This window comes from Physella acuta, unplaced genomic scaffold (genome assembly GCF_028476545.2).
Source record: "Physella acuta isolate Inbredline_101_S28 unplaced genomic scaffold, ASM2847654v3 ptg001551l, whole genome shotgun sequence".
NCBI lineage: Eukaryota > Metazoa > Mollusca > Gastropoda > Physidae > Physella > Physella acuta.
The window spans coordinates 14,452-36,625 of NW_026733066.1; the positions used below are offsets into that span (position 1 = coordinate 14,452).

The 22,174-nt window shown below is 34.7% G+C and overlaps 2 protein-coding genes across 4 annotated transcripts; one reads left to right on the plus strand and one right to left on the minus strand.

The window, feature by feature from the left end:
* On the plus strand, positions 1-4,605 carry LOC131928807 (uncharacterized). 3 transcript variants are annotated; one of them, XM_059284938.1, is made up of 6 exons: positions 1-128; positions 1,270-1,363; positions 1,705-1,830; positions 1,976-2,094; positions 2,711-2,846; positions 2,955-4,605. In XM_059284938.1, exons 2-6 carry the CDS (start codon positions 1,302-1,304, stop codon positions 3,031-3,033), a joined length of 522 nt encoding a protein of 173 aa, XP_059140921.1. In that variant the 5' UTR covers positions 1-128; positions 1,270-1,301; the 3' UTR covers positions 3,034-4,605. The 3 variants fall into 3 exon arrangements, with proteins under 3 accessions (XP_059140921.1, XP_059140922.1, XP_059140923.1); XM_059284939.1 differs by having other exon boundaries at positions 7-154; XM_059284940.1 differs by lacking the exon at positions 1-128 and adding an exon at positions 504-522.
* Positions 4,606-5,304: 699 nt separating this feature from the next.
* LOC131928805 (checkpoint protein HUS1-like) lies at positions 5,305-12,750 on the minus strand. The gene is made up of 8 exons (XM_059284937.1): positions 12,666-12,750; positions 8,033-8,160; positions 7,516-7,692; positions 7,171-7,278; positions 6,691-6,765; positions 6,481-6,580; positions 5,747-5,884; positions 5,305-5,479 (listed from the first exon to the last, which is right to left on the minus strand). Exons 1-8 carry the CDS (start codon positions 12,715-12,717, stop codon positions 5,394-5,396), a joined length of 864 nt encoding a protein of 287 aa, XP_059140920.1. The 5' UTR covers positions 12,718-12,750; the 3' UTR covers positions 5,305-5,393.
* Positions 12,751-22,174: the final 9,424 nt, after the last annotated feature.

The window sequence follows — 22,174 nt, forward strand, 5'->3', positions numbered from 1 at the left end:
CTGACCTGACCCAGTTTAATAACAAAAGTGGTTGAGGACAGATAAACAATCATAAGACAAAGTCTATGAAAGACGAGTTAATTCTTTACGGCTATCCAACATTGACAAGCGGGTGGATTTTCATTATTGCAAGCTTTTTATTACAACGTTTTCAGTAGAGTATTTTAAGCTAATTATTAATCTTTAATATAAAACTATCGCTCCAGCAGCTAGAATCTAGATCTAGATCTAGATCTAGATCGAGAGTTCTCTTCTTTCTAGACCAGCAATCAGCTGTGAGGTTGACGTGTGTAGAAGTCAGTGGACACTACTGGACACACTGTAACTTTGTACACAGTACAGTCGTGGACACTAGATCTAGATATAAACATAGGTACAGTCGTGTAGTCTGTAGATTTTTGTAGATCACACTGCAATTAACACAACATCATTGACAACGACATTCGTTCAACGTTTTAAATAAAAAGTTGATGTTGCTGCCAGTTGCTGTGCACCACGTTGACAAAGTGTCGAGGGCCGAGGGTATTTGAAGTATTTTTATTTTACTGTTACTTTAAGTCTAAGAGACTGTCAGTTGTAATGTCGTTTTATAACAAAACGTTAATTTTACTATTAGTGTAACAAGTTCCAGTGACTAGAAGTTGTTAGTAGAACTACACAGTCCAATCATATTTAAATTTAGTTAAGTTAGTTACTAGTTAGACTTAGAGTATAGAATCTATACTAGATCTAGATATTAGTTACGATTAATATGATCTACACTTAGGCCTAACACTAACAGAAGTATATAATTTATTTAAAATGTGAAAATTCTAGATCTGGATACTACAATCTAGATATAACAATAGAATGGACTTAAAGATTCTTAGATTAGGCACAACTGTTTGGTAACTTATTTTAATTAGACCCATTGTTTCTTCCAGGCATCATTTGCTGCCCCCCCCCCCCCCCTGAACGAAATGGAAAGTATATATACTATACTTTTAACAGTGTCCGCCTCTTTCCACCCCCACCCCCCCCCCGAGAAAAAAGTCTGGAAGAAACACTGATTAGACCTGGACTCTAGGCCTTATTTTTTTGGCCTTACTTTAGCCTTTATATAATAGTATTATATTATACTATAGTCTCAGCTTAGAGTTAAATAACTTTAGTTTCAACTATAGGCCTATAAGTTGGCCTATAAATTTAAAAGCACTAAAATAGGTGAGGATAACTTAATGTTATGATATTAAGTACCTAACTATCCACTTTTTTATTTTTCATGAATAGATTGATGGATAAAATTTAAACAGCTGACAACAATGTCTGTGGTGCAGTTTGTTTGGCTACTTCTTGTTTTTGTTCTGGCAATACACATGAGCAGGTATGTTAGATTTTTCTCATGTGTCAAATTTATAAAAGAATATTAAATTCATGCATTCAAATGTGTGTCTAATAGAGCTCATCTGTTTCTTTTGACCTCTGCATATGAAGGGTTAGTGTGGTCAGCACTATGCCCTTTAATCAAAATTTTAAACTCTCTAATCTTTACCACTATCTCTTGGTTAAGTATCTATAAGTAAACCTGTACTTTTTAAAATTGATTTATTTTTCTAATGTAGGATTAATTAAACACTAACTCTTTGGTGAAAGTTGTGAACTGGTGTTAGTTCAATTCTTTTATGATGTATAAAGTTGAAAGAATTTGGCTTGATAACTCCTCAGGGCCAGATGGTGCACCCGTCTGAAGATTGAAAAACATCTAGAGACATTTACAGAGATAACACAGTGTACGCAGCCTTACCAGGCAAAGTGTGGTTGGTTTACTAATGGCATGTGCACATATTACGAGTGAGAACAATTTTTTTTTCTAAAACTACATTACATTTTTTTAAATTTCCACTGCCAATTGTAAATTTCCTAAACTAAATTTCCATTATATTTTTAAAATCTGTTAAACAGAAGTAAAGAAAGTTTTTTACATTTTCATTTTTAGGACTTATGAATGTGCACTGGAGCGTAATCGAACTATAGATAAAATTCGAGTTATAGAAGAGTGCTGCAATGGATACGAGATTGACCCAAGCAACAATTACTCATGTATCAGAATTCCTGGTTAGTATTTCTAACTATTTAACCAGCATGTTTTTTCCATAAATAATTTTTTCCAATATATTCAAAGTGCCACAACTCTGATGTCGTTTACCATTGGCTTGTAGGATGTATTTCATTTTATTTTACCAAATGCTATTTACGAATACCAGTAATAGTTAATTGTCAAAAATTTAACTGCAGATGAAATCAGTGCAGTAAAGCAGTTATAAGTGGGCACAAAAAATAGGTTAAAGCTAACCTTAAATATCCTATTATAGCGAATCAGCTGCAGGTTTTAATTTTTTGTAATCAATTAAACTGATGTTGGTTCTTCTTAAGATGACAATGATGCAGTTACAGATTATAGGTTTTACAACCCTAATATTCTTTATATGTAATCCTATCAGATCCCAATTTTTTATGTATACAAATTACACATCAGAGTAATCTACAGTTCATTGAAAAAAAAACACCACAGAATGTTTTATAAGGATTTTTCATCAATGTTTAAAGATAGGACTTTTTTGCATTAACAGCAAGATATATATATTATAAATCATTATGTTATATTATTATATTGTATATTCATTGATTTTGAAATAAATTTTGTGTTTTTATTTAACGTAACTATTTTCAGAACATACCATGAAGCTTTACGATACATATGAGAGCACTCTGTTTGGCCTGTCTCATGGAGCCTACGCTGGTATCATCTGCACAGCCCTATTTGTTTTCTGTGTTGCCATTTTGGTTGCCATACGTTTGCATAAAAGGTAAGACTGTTTTAATTGTAAATGGCTGATTGTTAGCTTTTTATTGACCCTTTTAATATGTGTAAATAAATGCATGAGGTACAGTGTTTATTTTTATATTTCTTCCAGACAAAGAAATGCAAAATTGCGAGTTATAAATCAGCCAGCTGAGAATGGCGTAACAGAAAAGATGATGTCTGCTGTATAAAGCAAGGTTTAGTTTCTCAAAGTAATTAATCTTAACCCTTTCAGGACTAGGAGTTTAACTCTTTTAGGACCATGAGTTTTGTTTCTTGGATTAAATACAAGCTTCAGCACATTCATTGTTAAGGATGTAAAGACTTATAGACTAGTGTTCATAAAAGTGAGAATTTCTTTTATTAACACTCAAAAGCAAGTGGTCCTAGTAAACAGCCAGTAACAATAATACATGATGAAATGATCATACAGAACTGATTGTGAATCTGTGTGGTATGATGCAACCTGTTGTTTTAATGGTTTTAAAATTTCTGTGTCCGTTGTCATGGACATATGGAAAGTGAGCTTTACATTTTCATTACAATGTTACTTGTGATTTAAAAAGATCATCATACAAAATCAGTATTTATTGAGCAGTTGTCTTTTTTTTTTTTTTTCTTCAGCATTGTCTTATTTTGTTTCACTATCAGGTACTCGGCTGTGACAAAAAATTGTTGTGATCCTGGTTTTTCATTTTCAGTTACTCTTTAAGCACATCAAATATGGTATTCATATACATCTTTAATTGAAAAAAAAAATCTTTTTAAACAACTTTCTCACATCAGTGAACTGTATTTTGTCTTTTAGATTTGTAAATTTATTTCCCTTTACAATAATTACTGTTGTAACATATTTCATCTAGTAAATTCATACTCACAATGCAATATTTATTATAATGAAATGTTATAGTTATACCTTCTGTTGGATGTAGTTTATTGTTAATCTTTTTTTTTACTTTCACTAGGTAAGGGACGTAATTCTAAATTTTATATGCATAGACTAATTAAAAGCACTAGGAAATGTATAGTACTTTTCATTCATTTATGGACCAAATTAAAATTAACTTCAAGGAACATAAATAAATATTTTTAAAAGTTGGCTTAATTTATAATGGATAATAGGGTAACTTGTACATTATTTTGTCATGGATGCTCAATGTCATTGAGATTTACTTTACAGTCAATGCAATGTCATTTTTTACTGTTATTTAGGTATTGCAAAGAACAACTGTTTTTATACATGCTGTTAATTATTGTGTCTGCATGTAATGATTGTGTATGCGGTTAATGATTGTGTTTTCAAGTGGTTGCCATGGTAAAATTTTATGAACAAAATGTTTACATGTTTGTGTGCTTCCATTTAATGGTGTTCAAAAACTTTGCTGTGGGGTTAATAAATATACATTTAATTTTTTAATTTTACTAAAAAAAACACCAGGCACTGGTTTGAGTTCTGCTTTAAGCAGTATATATTTGGTTATTTTTACTAGTGTTCACAATTTTGGCACTAAATGTTCTTAGCTTCACTACACATATTTGCCAATTATGTTTAAAAATTTCTTTCTTTTTGTCTAGGCAAGTTTATGTTAAACATTTTAGACCTAATTTGGGTTGTCTTTTATAATAAAGTATAAAAAGATTGGGACAGCAGTTTTTTAAGAAACAAATCAGCAAAGACGGGGCCTATTTATTAACTCAAAAAAAGTCTACAAAATTGTGTGTTGTATTTATTTTTCTGCATTTAAAAAACTTTTTCAAATGTATTGTTGGACTCTGGGTTTTTATTGACTTGTCTAGTCAGTTTGATGATTGCATTTAACATGGAAGTAACTGGAGCCTAAATAGAACAGTTCTTGTTCTGTAAAAGGCTGTGTTTATTAATGTAGTACAAATGGTCATTTCAGCATTTATGTAGTGTTTTTATATAAGAACACTAATGTGTAAAAATAGGGACAGCAAAAGTTTTGAGTTCAGATCACCGGCTCAAGAAAGTAGGACATTCCTGAGTCCACACAGCTCTTAATGGTACATGACTCACTTAGAAAAATAAAGGCGGCTGGGTATATTGGTGAACACACTAACTCCTTGTGTGTAAAGGTCATTGAAAAAGATTAACTCTACTTCATCTGCCTCATGTGTATTTGGCACCTACAAGAAAAGATGAATGTGCAAAATGTAGATTTGAACTTTACCAGCTATAAAAAATAAAATTATCCGGGTCATTTTTATTTTTTTCAGCTAAAAATGTATAATTCCTGTTTAACACTTTTAGCTGACACAGGTAATGCTGTTGGATGAGTGGTATCCTAAAAATAAATTCATCAGCTAATCAGGTACTAAGGATTAAATACATCTAACTATTGAAAAGCTAAAGGTTCTTTTATTAAACTGCAATGTGGGCAAAATTCAAAATGCAGAAAAAAATTTGGATAAAATATTTTAATGGCAAAGTTAATAACATGACAAGCAAAATAATTTAATTATTTATTTATATATATACATGAGCGAGAGTCATAAGAAACAGTTTCTCCCTTAAGTAAACAGTTCCATGTCATCTGGACACAACAGGTAAAAAATACTGAAGTGACACATCATCATGCATCAGGAAAAAATGGATCATTCGATGGTGGACAACATCTGTAAAATTGTGAAAAAATTCTTCTTAAAAAACAAACTTAATTTGTTTTCCTTATTATGTTCCACCAGCATGGGGCACTTTCCAATCAGTAAAATGAAACTTTCTTAACTAATTAAAACAATAGAAATAAAGAGCTTTATGATAAAACAACAGAAATAAAGAGCTTTATGATAAAACAACAGAAATAAAGAGCTTTATGTTAAAACAACAGAAATAAAGAGCTTTATGATAAAACAACAGAAATAAAGAGCTTTATGATAACTTACTGCAGACAACTCGACTAGGATTGACTTGCTGGCTGTTAAGGAACATAGCAAACTTTCGTATGTCAACTCTAGCAGTAAAGAATTCATTTGAGTTCTGATCAGAAGACTGTGACAACTGTTGGCTGCCTCCTTCCCTAGCTTCAATATATAGAAATATTTTTAGTACAGCTTTAAGATTTTCAAATTTAGTACATTTTTAATTTCTGAATAAAATATATGATTATTATAAGGCATATCTCCCAATATCAAACAACCCAAATATTACAACAACTCAAGTCTAACCCTGAGGCTGTAAACATATTTGGGTGATTTTACTATGCTAATGGAAAATTTTGCTTTGTGTTTAATATTACTAATAATAGCAGCTCAAATTAATCAAGGTACATAGTCAGGTCGTTAAAGCTCATGGTTGCTAAACCGAAAAGTCCCGAGTACAAACCCCTGGGCAGGTGAGACCCAATAGCTGGGGAAAGCAATCATCTAGGATAGAAAACTCCAAAATCAAACTGCATTATTTTAATCTTGTATGATTAAGATTCCATAAAGCACTGAAAACTAAAGGGATACCTACAAAATAGCATGTTGTTTATAGGCACTAACAGATATTCACACAATTTAAACATTTTAAAAACTTTATTTTAATCAGATACTGAGAATTGTTATGCCCCCACTTTTGGAAGTCAATATTTAATCAGTAGAGGCTAAATTTCTTTGCAATAGCTTTGCATACTTACTCCAGGTTGGGTTGTGCAAGTTCTGAAAGTGCGTGCTCACAGAAACCATTTCTGTTTCAACTGACAACTTCATTTCGCCATTGTTATTGGCTGAAAGAGACTGCAGAAAAATGGCCTATAGTCACACACACACGATCAATAAAAAATTTCTTGTTTAGCTTACTTATTTTAACTAACACTTAATGCTAATATCAAAGAAATTTTGCTTACCAGATAATTGTTGAGATTCTTCATTTTGTCAACCACATTTTTTAACACTTTCAGCTGAGGCATTGCAATACTAACCTGCAAAAAGAATAACACATTTTACAACATGTGTCTTCAATAAAACACTATAGAGTTATATTTAGAATTGAAGATCATTATTAGACATAACTGCTATTCTAAAACACACAAAAGCTGATGGAGAAGTACACAAATATTTAAATTATTTAAAAAGTTCCATTTCAAATCCTGATGGTCCGTGAGGCAAGTAAAATAAAGTTCACTTGTTTCTGTGACTTCGGCTTATGGAGGGATAGTGTGGTCAGCACTATGCCCAGCCGCCATTACTTTCAGAGCTGGGTGGACTCAGGGACGTTTTACTGACTTAAATAAGAATTCAAACCCATGACTTTCGGGTTAGCAGTCTAGCGCTTTTTAAAATTATAATCGTAACTAACTTGTAAAGCACTGAGTACTCAAACCTACATCAAATTTTGGCATCTCAGGTTCTGTAAAATCTGGCCAATGCTTTCTGGCCACAACAGTGACAGGCACATCATGCACAACTAATCTTTGATTGGAGCTGCCACTTGGCTAAATTTTTAAATTATACAATCATTATATTACAGCTGTCATAATACTTCAAATGTAATAAAAATCAAAATTTGATTCGGATCCACTAAACAAATTAACTTTTTTTAACCAATGAATCCAAAAAAAAATTCAAATAAGAAATATAAAAAAAGAAGATATAACCAAGCCTAATCATCAAATGAGATAGTGAATGTACTGTTTAAAAATCTGATGGTTTAGTAATTTAAAAACAAGTACCAAATCAATCTCCATGGTTAAACAAGGGACATGCTTCTTTGTAAGTTTGATCTTGATCCACTTGGCAGAATGTGCAGTCTTCAGAGATCTCAACATCAGGTCAGGGGAGACTTCAAGGTAAATTTCATTTGCGTCTTGGGACACACCTTCCATTGCAAACTCATCAAAGAAGTGACTCTGAAGAAAATTTGAATATCAATAGGTCCAAAACAATATATCTCTGCAATCATCACCAAACAGTATACAAGCAAAGTGAAAAAAATTTTTTTAATCATATCATGTTTAAATATAAATACATTACAAATCATTTAAACCCTAAGAAAAGTTATGTGGTATAATATGAATTTAAAAGCTAGCTGAGAATTACCATAAAAAGTATTTACATCAACGATCAATGAAAACTATCCAAAAAAATGGATAGCTTTTCTGTGCAGATTCACATATAACTTTCATTGTATGAGCTCAATTACTTTTTACCATGTTATATTATAGGCCTACAGCAAATATCATGACCTACCTGTGGGAGTTCACACCATATTTGAGCCCCGCCTTCACCTATACGCTCTGACAATATGAAAAAAACTTTGTCCTCTGTGATACGCAGAATGCATGTTTTCACTAGTTTTGAGATGGTCCCCACTATATCTGAGGAGAAAAGAATGACATAAAAAGATTAGGCTTAATTTTTAAGTAATAAACAAATTAATTTACAATTTATAAAAATATTAATCTCAATTTCTTTTCAAACTGTTTTTAAAGACTTTAAAGCTTGTGATGTTGGTAGAGTTCATCTGTTCCTGTGCATATAAAGGGATAGTTCTGTCAGATCTAGATCTATGCCAGGCTGTCTCCACTTTCCTTAAGTGAGTCAGGTACTGTTAAGAGTTGGATGGACTTGTCACCAGGTACTAGATCTATTAAGAGATGGGTGGACTTGTTGACATCCTATGGACTCTAGCCCAGAATCCAAACTCAAGACCTTTGTGTTATTAGCTGTGCACTCTCCTACCCAACCACACCTTATTAGCACTTAGAGGCCCAGTATAATTATTGAAAGCTACACAATACATACAACTAGGTTAGGAACTTATAATTACTAATTTGGTTATTGATTTTTTTTTGTGGCCTTGATTTATGTAAAACATAAAAGGTCTATCTATTTATTCTATGGCATGTCTCTTGTCCTGATCAGTGAGGTAGCGAGGTCGGGTGTCACCCGGTGCAGCACTTAATGGTGTCACCCCCCAGAGGCATAGCGACCCTTCCCGGGGACAAACTTTCAAATTTTCTATTTGCACCCCCCCCCCCTCAAGTTTTTCTCTATATATTTTGCTATTTTTTGCCTTGGTGTCACCCCCCTAAATGGTGTCACCCGGTGCGGTCCGCACCCCCGCCCCCCTCGCTACGCCTCTGGTCCTGATTACAATAATTACATACAAGTCTAAGTAATAAAAATAAAAGTCATGTCCATGATTGTTTTTTGTATTTAACAGTACATTTTATCTAAATCTGGTAAAAATGGCAACACTACCAACCAGTTTTCAAATTTATGAGTTAGGTGGCCTATTTTATATAGATTCTATTTAGGCTAATCAATTTGATTGTGTTGTGTGTGTTGTAGATCTAGATCTATGTGTTTGTCACAAACAACAAAATCTAACTTTTGTGGTAGTTTAGCTGTATTATGGTGGGAGAGACATTGGCTTCACCAAGAGTGGACTGGCCTGATTCTAGAGTTAGAGTCCAATTTTAATTATTTTATTTAATTATTAGTAGTAAGCCTAGTAATTAGTAAATATTAAAGTAAAATCTCTTTCTCTAGATCTAGAAGTAAATGCCCTTTGCTTATATATTACCTAGGCTATATAATTTAATTATATTTATTAGTAATAGGCCTAGTCTTAGTAGTATTACTAATACTGTATTTATGTTATTAGTAATTGAACTGATAGTTGAGAATGACACTAGCTAGTTGACAGTAAAGTCAGTTTTTACAGTATTGTTACTTTTAATTTAAAATATTTTATAGGTCTAATTCTATTCCTATTAATATGTTAAAAATATTTAGATCTAGACTCTAGGCCCTAAGCCCTAATGATGGCCCTAATCAAATCATCATCATGAGAAGAAGACATGAGAATTCAATCATGAGATTATTATTGAATTGAATTGAGATGTGATATTTCACGATTTGTTGTTAGTTGTTACTAATGTCAATTTTATCAACGTCAAATATTGATATTTGAACTAATAATAGTATAAGTCATAAGTTATTGATATTTGTCAATTTAGGTTGTCTTATTACAATTTTTTAATTAAAATTTTCTGTCACTTATCATATATCATTACAAACCATATCACTTACTGGTTAATTTGAGATCAAATTTAATGGTCTAGCTTAATTAGGGGCCGAGAAAAAAAAACAAAAACAAAATGACCTATTAACATCTTAAAATGCGAAACTCTTTTTCGCCATCAAAAGATATCAAAAAGTTACGTTGGTTTGTGTTTTCCATTCGTAGCATGATGTCATAGCAATTACGACAACATTGGGTATTTTAGTTACCAAAAAAAACCAAAACATTTTGTTAGAAATAAAACTTTATAGTCATTATGTTTATTAAGGAAATATCAGACATATTTATTATAAATTCTATGTACAATGTACAATTTAAGACATTAGGCATTCCATGATGAATTGAACAATCAATACCCATGAAGATGACAATAAAATTAATATCCAAAACTAAAAATAGATCTGACAGAAATCTAGATCTAGTCCTTCTAACTGTAACGACAATACAGTATTATTAGGTAAGATGATAAATGAACTTTTTTTTAACTTTAAAATTAAATAATCTATAATTAATATTCTCTTCTGTAGTAGCATTAGGTTAGGCGAAGTTTTCTTTTTTTTTTTTTTTTTTTTAACCAGCTATGCGTAGTAAATCTACAGTCCTGTAAGCTTGCGTGAACTTAAAATGACCCTAAGTTGATTTACAATTTGCTTGGTTTATGAGGGGAGGGGTGGGATTGCCCACCGACGATCTCTACCAGCAATAGTTAATGCTGTGACGTATGTATGGTAGGCCTGCTGAACTCACGGTGAACCCTCGACCGTATCAACATTTTTCTCCCGCAGACAAGAAAATGTAAGCAGTCGATCTCGCGAGCGATGCGAGCGACGATGTTTGGAAAATTTTGAATAATTATTTTATAAAATATTATTTCGTTCAAAAAAATTTTTTTTTGAAAAAGAAAGAAAATAAATCCGCATTTCCCATGTGAAACAATAAAATAAAGCACAACTGATTTACGTCGGATTCGAACTCGGAGATTCTAGGTCACCTACCGCACCGTTCTGTTTACTCTGCCACACACCACGATATATTGGAAAATAAAATATTAGACATTTTGTATCAAAAGATTGCTAAAACTAAAAGGAAATAATTACTACTTCATTTATTGATATCATTCTACGTAGTAACTGAGTAACTGCGTAAATTTTACACACAATACCTATATTTTTAACTGACACAACAGCATTAACGAGGTTGACCAAGTCTAAAATAAAAAAAAAAGCCAGTAGGCCTAATTAGATCTAGCACAAAAAGGCTCGGAATGAGCATTGTTTAAAATACAATACTAAGGCCTAATTAAAAACTATATATTATTTCATATAAATTATACAGTCGGGTAGGCCACGAAGTATTAATATTAACAAGGTTAATGACCGGTCACGAATTATGTTAAATGAAACTAACAGTGCAGTCGGCCTACTTGGCTTGCAGTGAAGAAAAAAAATCAACATACTTATAAAATTACTAATACTTTAATACAATAATAATGCCCACAATTTCTGCACATGCTAAAACTGAATTATAATTAAAATACTAGACTTAACAGTGCATTCCGCAAAAAACAAAAATTAGTTGTTTCTATCTGACAACTAGCGTAACAATGGCGTAACGTTGCTAAAAATAGCAGCGGCATGGTATTTCTATGGGGAATTGGATTTAGGAAGAAGGGAAGCAGCATCATTGTAATTAATCATGGTAAATATCTCAAATATATAAATATCTAGGAGCTGTCGAGCGCTGATGCCCGGAGGTCGGTCGTTTTTCGTTGCAGTTCAGTTCGTAATGAGAGTGCTCCATAAGAAATGCTTGTATTAATTATTACTACATATCTCGCAAATGTTTCTGGCATTTAAGCCATAGTATCCATTTCCTTAGCATTTCGCATTAAAATAGTGATGAGATATTGCTAGATTAGCAGTTTTTTCGTTTTTTGTATATAGGACCCCCCAAAAACACTTAAAATGCGAAAACTAAAAGAGCATGACGTTTCAGGGTCAGGTTCTGACTTCCGGTTTTGGTAAGGAGATCGACTAGTCAATATTAATTAATTATTGGGTAAAATCACGATATAGCGTCGGTTATTATTCCGGAACTGTACAGCAGTAAAAAAACAGTACAACCAAGGCGTAGTCTGTCGAGCCGTTCCGGAAACCACCGGAAATACTGTAAACCATCATTTATTTGCCGCCATATTATTTTTAGTACATAATGTTTAAAAATGTGCAAGGATTATTTTAGTTGCATTTTAAATACTGTTTTGCTAATTATTTTGTATTTCTAATTATTTTAAGTATATGTGCTAATTATTGCTGCTACTAAACATTATTCTATTTATTCTTACTACTTTTAACTTTAGTTAATCTAGCCTAATCGTCTTATTTACTAACAGAACTAGATTCTAGAGCTGGTTGTCGCAAATCTTCTGCAGGTTTTTTCTGTTTCCTAAAAAAAAAACATTAATTACTACACTTGACTTTATTAATAATATTTAGATTTACTAATTGTTGCTAATTTTTTGTCAGTTAAACATTAAATTAAGTTAAAACATTAATTTAATGCACTTGACTTTATTTTTCTTTCAACGGTCAAATAAAGTATGGTTTACAGTAACGAATGTTACCGAAACTCAACGAACATTACCCAATAATTTCCGACGCTATATCGTGATTTTACCAATTATTGTTATTACTATTACTGTATTAGGCCTAATGAATGACTAATGTTATGAATTGTTATGTGACAGTCACAGTAGTCACGTAGTGAGTAGTGAAGTGGCTAGAACTGGCCTACTTGTAAAATGATGAATGCAGCCAATATCAACGATTTTGCCCCTAAATTTCATAACTGAAAAACTTTAATAGACACGCTAGATCTAATCTATGTCTATTCTAGAATAGAAAATATAGATCTAGATCTTGAGTCTTGAGTCACTAATAAATGATACATTCACTGGATTCTGTAACAATACTTTCCCGCCATATTGGTTGTGCCAGCTGAGAAGCGAGAGGGTCAAGGACGTTTGTTGAAATAGCAAACTTTACGAATGGCACAACTTTATTTTACACTGGCGGCCTACATTTTATTAAAGTTGATTTAATTTCAAGTGGGATGTTAGACCTATAAACGGTAAAATAAAATTAAAATTTAGCGTGAAAAACAAAAGTCTGAAATAATATAAAATAACAAAAGCAACGAAACTGTTTTAATTTGGCTTTTATTTTTTTTTACCAGATCTACAACTACGCCGAGGGCTATCTCACACACTAGCGGCTAGCCCAAAACATAAGCAACACAGTAGTGGCTCAGACGAGGAAGTAGAATCTTATTATATTATTTATAGAATCTAGATCTAAAGTCTATGTTTTATTTTTACTTTGAATCGCATGCTGGCCAATGTGGGTTAAAAAAAACAAAACTAATGTAACTTGTGATTCAAACTGTTCGCGGTGTTTGTTCTATGATACAGCTGGCCAATTTGTTTGGCTCTGTGCCACTGAAGTGTGACAGACATTGTTTGATTTACTACTCGGAGTGGGCCGTACTCAGAAAATCTGTAAGTAAAAATCTAGTTGTTAAATTTGTTTCTTGTTAAAAAATATTCTAAGTAAATGTGCCTAAAGAGTTTTATTACGATTTAGACCCAAGTTAAATTGAACTGATTAAATTAAAATCGCAAAGAATCGCTAGGACCAAGACACATTCCCTAGCTTCAACCACCGGTTTGTTAGTTGGGTCAAGTGACCAATTCTTGTCAGTAGTTTAATCTGTTTACTTGACTTAGCACCTAGCCTTAGGTTTTCTGTCTGTCTTTTAATGCCCGTCCTCTGTCTTTTAATGCCAGTCCGAGTCATAGTGTTTGTTTTAAAATGTAGAATCTATATTCGTTTAACTTGAATTTGCCAAGTGCAACAGTTGTTTGTGTTTATGTCGGGATATCGGGGATGTTAAAGCAGTGTTTATTATATATTAGGAATCTCTTGGGGGGGGGGGGGGGGGGGGCGAAGCTCGTCTAACCCCCCCCCCCTCCCCGGAACGAATTAGAATTAATAAAGAAAATAATATCCTTTTATCAGTGACCGCCCCCCCCCCCCCTCCCTCGGAGAAAAAAATCTATATTAAGGAGTCAGTGATCATAGATATTATCAAAGGACTAAGTAGACTACGTTTAGATCTATAAGCTACTGTATCTAGTCTTGACTTTAAAAATATGCATACATTGACTCTTAATACGCAAGTACTTAACTATCGTCCGCCGACCGCTCCAGAAATTTAAGTGCGCCCTCCCCCCCCCTCCCTAGAGTTTCTTCCAGGCATCTCTTTGGGGGAAAGTCTACCGCCCCCCCCCCCCCCCCCCTCCAACGAAATGGAATTTATATAGATAAAATATACTTTTAACAGTGTCCGCCCCCCCCCCCCCCCCCAAAAAAAAATTTCAAGTGCAACTCCGGAGAAAAAAAGTCACCCGGAAAAAGGTATAAAAGAAACACCGCCTAGCTGAACATCTGGATTCTAAAAAGCTGCAGTGTTTTGTTTGTTTTTTGTTTTTCCAATTCTCTGTTGTTGTTTGTTTGTTTTCACATTTCACAACTTCTAGTTAGCTTTCTTCGTGTGTTTCAATCCTACTTCTACGTTCTAGGTCTATTTGTGCCCAACACAATCACAAGCCATCCTTGCTGTTAAAAATCAACGATATGTATGTAGTATAGGGCCTACTTCTTAAGCTTGTTGACCTTTGATTAGAACGTAGGCCCTATATATATTTTAACGTATGTAGTCCGACTCACTACACCTATGAAAGTCTGACTGTAACATATATCCAAACTAGATGAAAATCAACCGTAAACCCCCATTATTTATACCCGCTGTGCCTTACTTGTCATACTCTTTCTCAGCCCCCCGCGTAATTAGCCTTGATAGCGCGCTGGCCTGACAAGTCACGCAACTCTACATGTCGGACTTTCGGGGCCCAACTTTCCCCTGAGATAGGTTATCGTTCGGTGTGTAGACCTTGACGCGCGCGGCGAATAACGTTACACATCTGCCAGCCCGGTGACAATGTGAACCATTCAGTTTTACTTGTCATTTCACGATACCCCGGGCGTTTCGTTTTAGAGGCTTTTTTTTTTTTTTACTGCCGGTGGTAAATTAAAACAGTGGTTGTTCAGTGTAGACACCGTAAAGATGTGTAGGGCCTAAGCGTACGTGGTAGAAAATATTTTGCAGCTGGTCAGGAAATAACGATGTCAACATCAGTAAGATTAAAAATAACATCAGAACTTTGCGGCAAGGTGTACCGTGTTGGGGTTGGGTTGAAATCGACTTCGTGGTTATAGATGTTCAGAGTTTCTTCCAGGCATCTCTTCGGGGGGGCTTCGCCCCCCCCCCCCCGATAATTTTTTACCGCCCCCCCCCCCCCCCCGAACGAAATGAAAATTATATAATTTATATAGAAAATATATACTTTTAACAGTGTCCGCCCCCCCCCCCCCCCGAAGAAAGTTTACCGCCCCCCCCCCCCCGAAAATTTCAAGTGCCCCCCCGGAGAAAAAAGTCTGGAAGAAACACTGTAGATGTTTACTGTGTTGCTAGCAGTATAAATTTAATTTAGGGTAAGATAAACATGAAATACATAAGGATAAGGGGGAGGGGGGTCGGACTTGAGTGACAATGTGGGATCGAACGATACACTTTTGCAATTTAATTTTTTTTAAAGTTATGTTACAAACTGAATTTTAGCCATTATTTCACTGTTTTAAAAAAGTTTTTGTGAATTGTAATAGAAATGGATTTATAAGCTCCGTTTTGAGCTGGCTTGGTAGATTCTATGCCACATGGCCCATAAGGTTCGAAAGATTATTTTACTTTTCTTCCTACTGTTTGAACTACTGTGTTTGTCCGCAATAATCACGTGACAATCACCGAAGAGCTGCCCACCCGTGTTACAGCCAATCTCCCATTATCTAACCACTTGAACGATCGTGTGTTGGGAACTCGATCACCACATTTGATGAACTAACACTGATGTCAAAACGAAAGCAAAACAACGTTATACATTTAAATATTGTATTTCCACCCCCCCCCCACCCCTTGTTTTCAATTTCCCCGGAGTAAACGACATTGTAAAAACCACCATTTCCATATCTGACTCTCCGACAATATTTCATAAGGTTGATGTTGTTTATTTTTACTTTCTCGTATACGGAATATAGATGAAGTATTGTAATCGTGCCGTAAATCGTAATCAAGCTTTTAACACAACTCGACGTTTACACCTTCTTGAGCTGGAGAGGCTTGCAATCTTGTCTGTCTGTCTGTGTGTGTATACGTGAACACGATAACTTGAGAACAGTTTCAGTTAGGTTGACGAAATTTCATATATAAGCAATTGGCTTATATTTAATTTTTAGTTTTATATCAACGTTGGAGCGAATTTCAATCACAGGAGTGGTATTTGCTTTTATTTCCGGTTTCTAAAAAACCTTCATTTTATGTCATAATCATAAGGTCATAAAGCATATCATACAAAATTTCGCCACTATTTTTTCTCGAAAAAATAGCAGTTTTGTCACAAGCTTATATATTTATATCCGATTGCACTTGAAGTGTCATCCCAACTCTTAATGTTAAATAAGAATATACATGAAAGCTTAGGGGGTAATCCATAAATGACGTCACGCTTTTTTTTGACGATTCTTACCTCTCCCCTCCCCTCCGTCACACATCGTCACAAAAAGCCAGCCCCCCCCCCCCTAAAATGACGTCAAACCCCAGTCTACAACCCCCCCCCCCCCCCCTCAAAATTGCAGTTGAATTTCTCTTAAAACATGGATATTTTTCCAAAATCCTGTCTCCACTCTGTCAAAATAGAGAATTTTAATCAATTCATATTTAAAAAGTGTTCTAAAACGCGAAATAACGTCTAAAATACGTTTTCTAACATTGCTTTTTTATAATGCAAAAGTGTGACGTCGCACGATCTGTTTCCCCCCCCCCCCCCCCTCCCCTCATCTCACACCGTCGTCACAAAATTACAGACCCACTCCCCCCTACGAGTGTGACGTCATTTATGGACGACCCCTTAGGATAGCGCACGCATTATTTACTTTTGCTACCCCATGTGGGTACTTCTCCGACATGATTGTAGTAAATGGAGGTGTGGGTCTTGGTACAGGTTGGTCAGTCCTTACCCTAAACAGAGAGACCCATAAGCTCTTTATGTTTCTGTACTGTCTTGCAAACTTTGAAGTACCTGTTGATGTTGGGTTTTTTTTCTAGTCGCGTGTGCTATACAAAAAGAGTTGAATGAACTCTGATATTGTGTGTGATTTACAGCGCTTACGTCATTTGTTTTGTTTCATGGCCATGCGCCACAAGATTGATGAGACGGCAAATAGCAACAAGTTTTACCCCGTGAGTCAGTACACGATCACATAGCTCTCTGACTTGCAGCTCACCAAGTTACACACACACAGCATGGTATACACTGTGTCAGCCAGTTGATGTTTCTACACGCGTGTTTGTTTTCATCATTTGTGGCTTGATGGTCTGGGCCATTTAAGTCATATTTTTATTATATTTGTACTACCTGTATCCATATATCAACTTGTTAGTAATGTTTCAGCTTTTATTTTCACTTAGCTGTTATATTGGCTCTTCGATCATGAGGGTGGGTAATCGAATTGTTAGATACCGTAAGTCCACTCGCGGCTTAAGTTACGTAACCAGCACACGTTTAGTAAACATGTGACGTATCGAGCACACGTTTAGTAAATATGTGTCGTCACGAACATACGTTTAGTTAGCAAGTGACGTAACAAGCACAAGCTTAGTAAAGAAGTGACGTAGACAGCACACGTTTAGTAAACAAGTGACGTAACAAGCACACGTTTGGTAAACACGTGCTCGAAAGGCTGACGATGTGTAACTATAGCTGTGTTCGTTGTCGGAATAGCCTTGCTTGTTGGGTGGGGGGGGGGGGGAAGTGGGGTAAGAAATCATTCTACTACTAGATGCGACAGATCGTATTGGGTAAACTAAATGGATCCTGCTTCAGTCCTGTTACGTTTTCACATAAAATGTGGATGAAGGTCGGTTTATATTTTGTAAGTGTTTCACTAGCGTTCAAGAACTTAAGTCCATCACTTTACTTTGACTGCTCAACTTGAAACGTAGACTATCGTTATCTCTCTAAAACCGTTGGTGCTGCAGCGAATTTGAAGTAAACTGTTGCGAAATTGTGCCAAGTTATACGAACTTCATAACTGGCATGTTTGGTCTGAATGGAGATTTCTGGTAAAAGTATATGTTTTCTATATAAATTCCATTTGGAATAAACTCTGGTTAGCTCAACCGTTAGTCCACGTCGTCCCGTAGATTTAAAAAAAAAATGAACATATATTTATAACGCTACTGGTTACGGAGACTATTTTGATGTCGATTTCAAAACGTGCATCTATAGTTTACTTCCCGCAGTAAACAATTGTATCTAACACAATCTGTTCTACCATCTCTGTGTAATTTCCCGTGCACATTCTAGCAGTATGAAATCAGATCCTATCAGGCTACACATGACGTTAACTTCATGTTTGTCTCTCTGAGGCCGTCTGCTTTTTGATTGAATCGACACCATGCCTTAACTTCTCTGATTAGTCGAAACTGCCCTGAGTGTCAAATGAAATGTAAACAAAAGGTAAAAACAGCGATCAGGAAGTGTTAGTGAAATAATTAATATCAAAGTCGAATTTGTACTGGTGAATATTTTTTTAAATAGATTTGTATAATGTTTGGATAAGATTAATTTTTAGGTTGGGACCAGAAGTAGTTACTAAAATAAAATTGTGGGGGAAATCGGCATGCGACATTTTTTTTGTTAAATAATTACTTCTTCCCCTTCAAATGTACTGAACAGTTATTTGTTCTAAAACATTCTTCACCCCCCCCCCCCCCCCCCCATGGGCTCTAGTTTAGATTAGTTTCCCATTGGTAACTTTGGTGGGCAAGATCAGGGTTTCTTTCAGGCAATTTTTATGGGGAGGGGGGGCACTTAAAACTTTGGCATAGATGCGAACCCTGGTTAAAAAATATATTTTATCATAGACTATATATGTGTGGGGGGGGGGGGGGTGTGCTTCGGGAAGCAGTGCCCCTCTCCCACACCCCCGAAGAGATGCCTGAAAGAAACACGGAATGTACCACCTTTTTATGCAACTATAAATTAAGTCAGGATCGTTGATAAAATTTTAGTTAAAGTAGTCAATGACAATATAGCGACCCATGTTAAGTGTTGCACTATTATATTTTTACAAGGAAATCATCTTATTTTCTTCTTTCAAGTGTATATATAGTGTTATTCTAAAATACTTTGTTAAAAAGATTATTTAAAATAAACAGATTTGTACTCTTTAAAAAAAATGTCTGTAGTCGTTTCATACGCGACTCTAAGAGGTCCCCTCTAACGGAAGTGAGCGCCGGCTCTTCAGTTGGCGGATCACGTGAAGTGTTGTGACGCAAATCGTCAATGGTCAACATTGGTGAGGGAGGGTGACGTCACCACTCTACTCTCGGTAACAAATTGTTGTTACTTCTTCACAGTTTAAAGTTCCGTTGTGCGTTCTACCTTTGGAGTAAAATGTTTAAGTTACACTTTGTCGCAGGTAGATTTCTTTCTATAATTCATAATTAATCTTTTTTTCCCTTAGATAGACTAGTTTAACTTGTAGTAAATAGATTACGCAAATTGAGTTACGGAATGCTTAGTAGGACCTAAAGGTGTATTTTAAATTAAGATTTTAATGTTTTCAAATTTGATATTCTACGTATTTTTACTTTCTCGTATATACGAGTATAGAGAAAGTCTTGTAATCGTGCGAAAAAAAAATCGAGATTTTTACAAATCTCGACGTTTCACACCTCACTGATACGGAAAAACATAATTTTGCAATCTTGTCCGTATGTCTGTGTGTCTGTCTGTGTGTGTGTCTGTCTGTCTGTGTGTAAACACGATAACTTGAGTACCGTTACAGCTAGGTTGATGAAATTTCATATATAAGTATTTTATCAAAATCGTAGATCCTGATCAACTTTTGAGCGATTTCCGATAACCGGAAGTGGTACTTTTTCTACTTTGAATTTTTCAAAGCCTATAACTTGAGTACTATTTCAGATAGATAAATGAAATTTCACTTGTAAGTAAAAGATCTAATTCTCTACCTTCTGTCAAATTTTGAGTAATCTCCGTTGACCGGAAGTACTAATTTACGCTTTTTCCGATTTCTCAAAAAAAACGCATGTGAATTTATAAAGTACTAATAATATTGCGCACTATTATGCACATTTTGTTTTGGCGTTCGCTTGGTGCGCAATCCTTTTTTTTCTATAAGATTCTATTCTATTTTTAAAAGTTTAAGTAATTAAAAATCATGTATATATTCCAAGTTATATAAGAATATTCGAGAAAGTTTAGGGGAGATCACTCCCGGTTTATTTTTTTGTTGGTACCTGTAAAAAACTTAACTTTTTTTAGTATCGCTACCATAGCTTTACCCTAAACCGGATGAAACAACATGTTTAGAAAATAAAAAGTTGTCTCCTAGCCAAAAGATGTCGTTGTACCTTGTACCAGTGTACGAGGTCTAGACGCTAGTCTCAAACCACTCCACTCTGAGTAAAATCCTAGACGACTGTGCAGATTCGTCATATAATTATATATAGACATATTAAGAACGATTAAGAAGAGACCCTAGCCTTGACCGCAGCACCGAAACCTGGTCCTTTCAGCGATTTTACTTTATTTATCTTATAAAATAATATATTGTTATGAGAACTTTTTAGCGCAATTTCCATTCTGGAGAATTGCGTTTATTAACTCGTCATTTCTGGGAATGTATGGATGGATGAATGTATGGATGTATGTGTGTCCGGGCTTTAAGTCGTATCTCCTCCTCAACGAAGCAATATCGATGACTAGTTACAAAAGCAATTATGTTAAGCAAGTTACGAGGATGAACATAGGCCATAAAAATTCAGGGTTTCTTTCATGGATTTCCCGAAAAAGCCAAAAAACCTCGAAAAAATGCAGTTTTTGGCCCATATCTCGGCAACCAGACCACTTAGCGACTTGAAACATGTACCAATCGATTCCTGCCATAATTTAGAACAATATTGCCGAAGAAAGTTTTCAAAAATATCCTTTCGTTCGGTCACAAATTTTTTTTTAATTAATTAAAATTTGGGCCGAATTAGTAGGCATGTTTTTCCAACCACACCACACGCGTCATCACGTTCAATAGCTGCGCCATCACGTTCAATGGCTGCGACATCACGTTCGGTAGCTAGGCGCGCAATGGTTTTTAGTCATGTTACTCTATTGTAAATAAAACATGTAAAATACTGAAAAAAAAATTAATAAAAAAACGTTTTAATAACTAACCAATGGTTTTACTAACCCTGCTCTTGATTTACGCTACGACAGAGCTTTTTTTAGATAACATAAGGAAATTGCGCTAAAATTGTCACTAGACTTTTTTTAATTACTTGTTTTACCATAAGTAGTCGTTTTATTTTTGCAATTTTGGAAAAACCGATTTCTAGCTTTTGATTTATTTATAAACTGGGAATATCCGTTCCTGTTCTGCATACCCGCGGTGTTACCACACGCCGACCTACATGTACAGAGCCGTTCAGTGGTTGTTGATTGTAAACATGTTGTCAACTTCCTGAATGAGATCAACTATCTCGCAATTCAGGAAAAATGTAAACGGTTTTTTATTAGTAAATAAATAAACATCCATTACCCGGCTCGCTGTATTAGTTCCGTGTATTCGAGTGGCCAATTAAATATGAATTAAGCTTGCTAGTTGTGTTTTTTTTGTTTTGTTTTTTTTTAGTTGTTTTTTTTTTTTTTAGTTAATTTAAAATCCCACCGACTACTTTATTAGGAAGTGTTACACGTTAAGTTCAGTGAAATTTGTGTTTTTAAGAACACCAACACCAAGGTGTTTAGCTATTCAAACAAAAAGGAGGCTATAAACTTGCGGTGAAAGAACAGTAGGATGTGTGATTTATCTGGCAAGGAGTTGCTGATAAGTTGACCCATACAATATTTCTCTCAGAACCAGGACTTTGCAGGTATTATAATTAAAACAATTTGTGTGATACTTTTTTGGAATGAAATCGCTTTTTCTAGTAAGGAGTTAAGTAGGATTATCGTAAGAAATTAGCGTAACGGCTGGGGTGTATAAATAACAAAAAAATACATAAAGCTGACTTTGAAATAGATATCTATATTAATTTAAATGTTT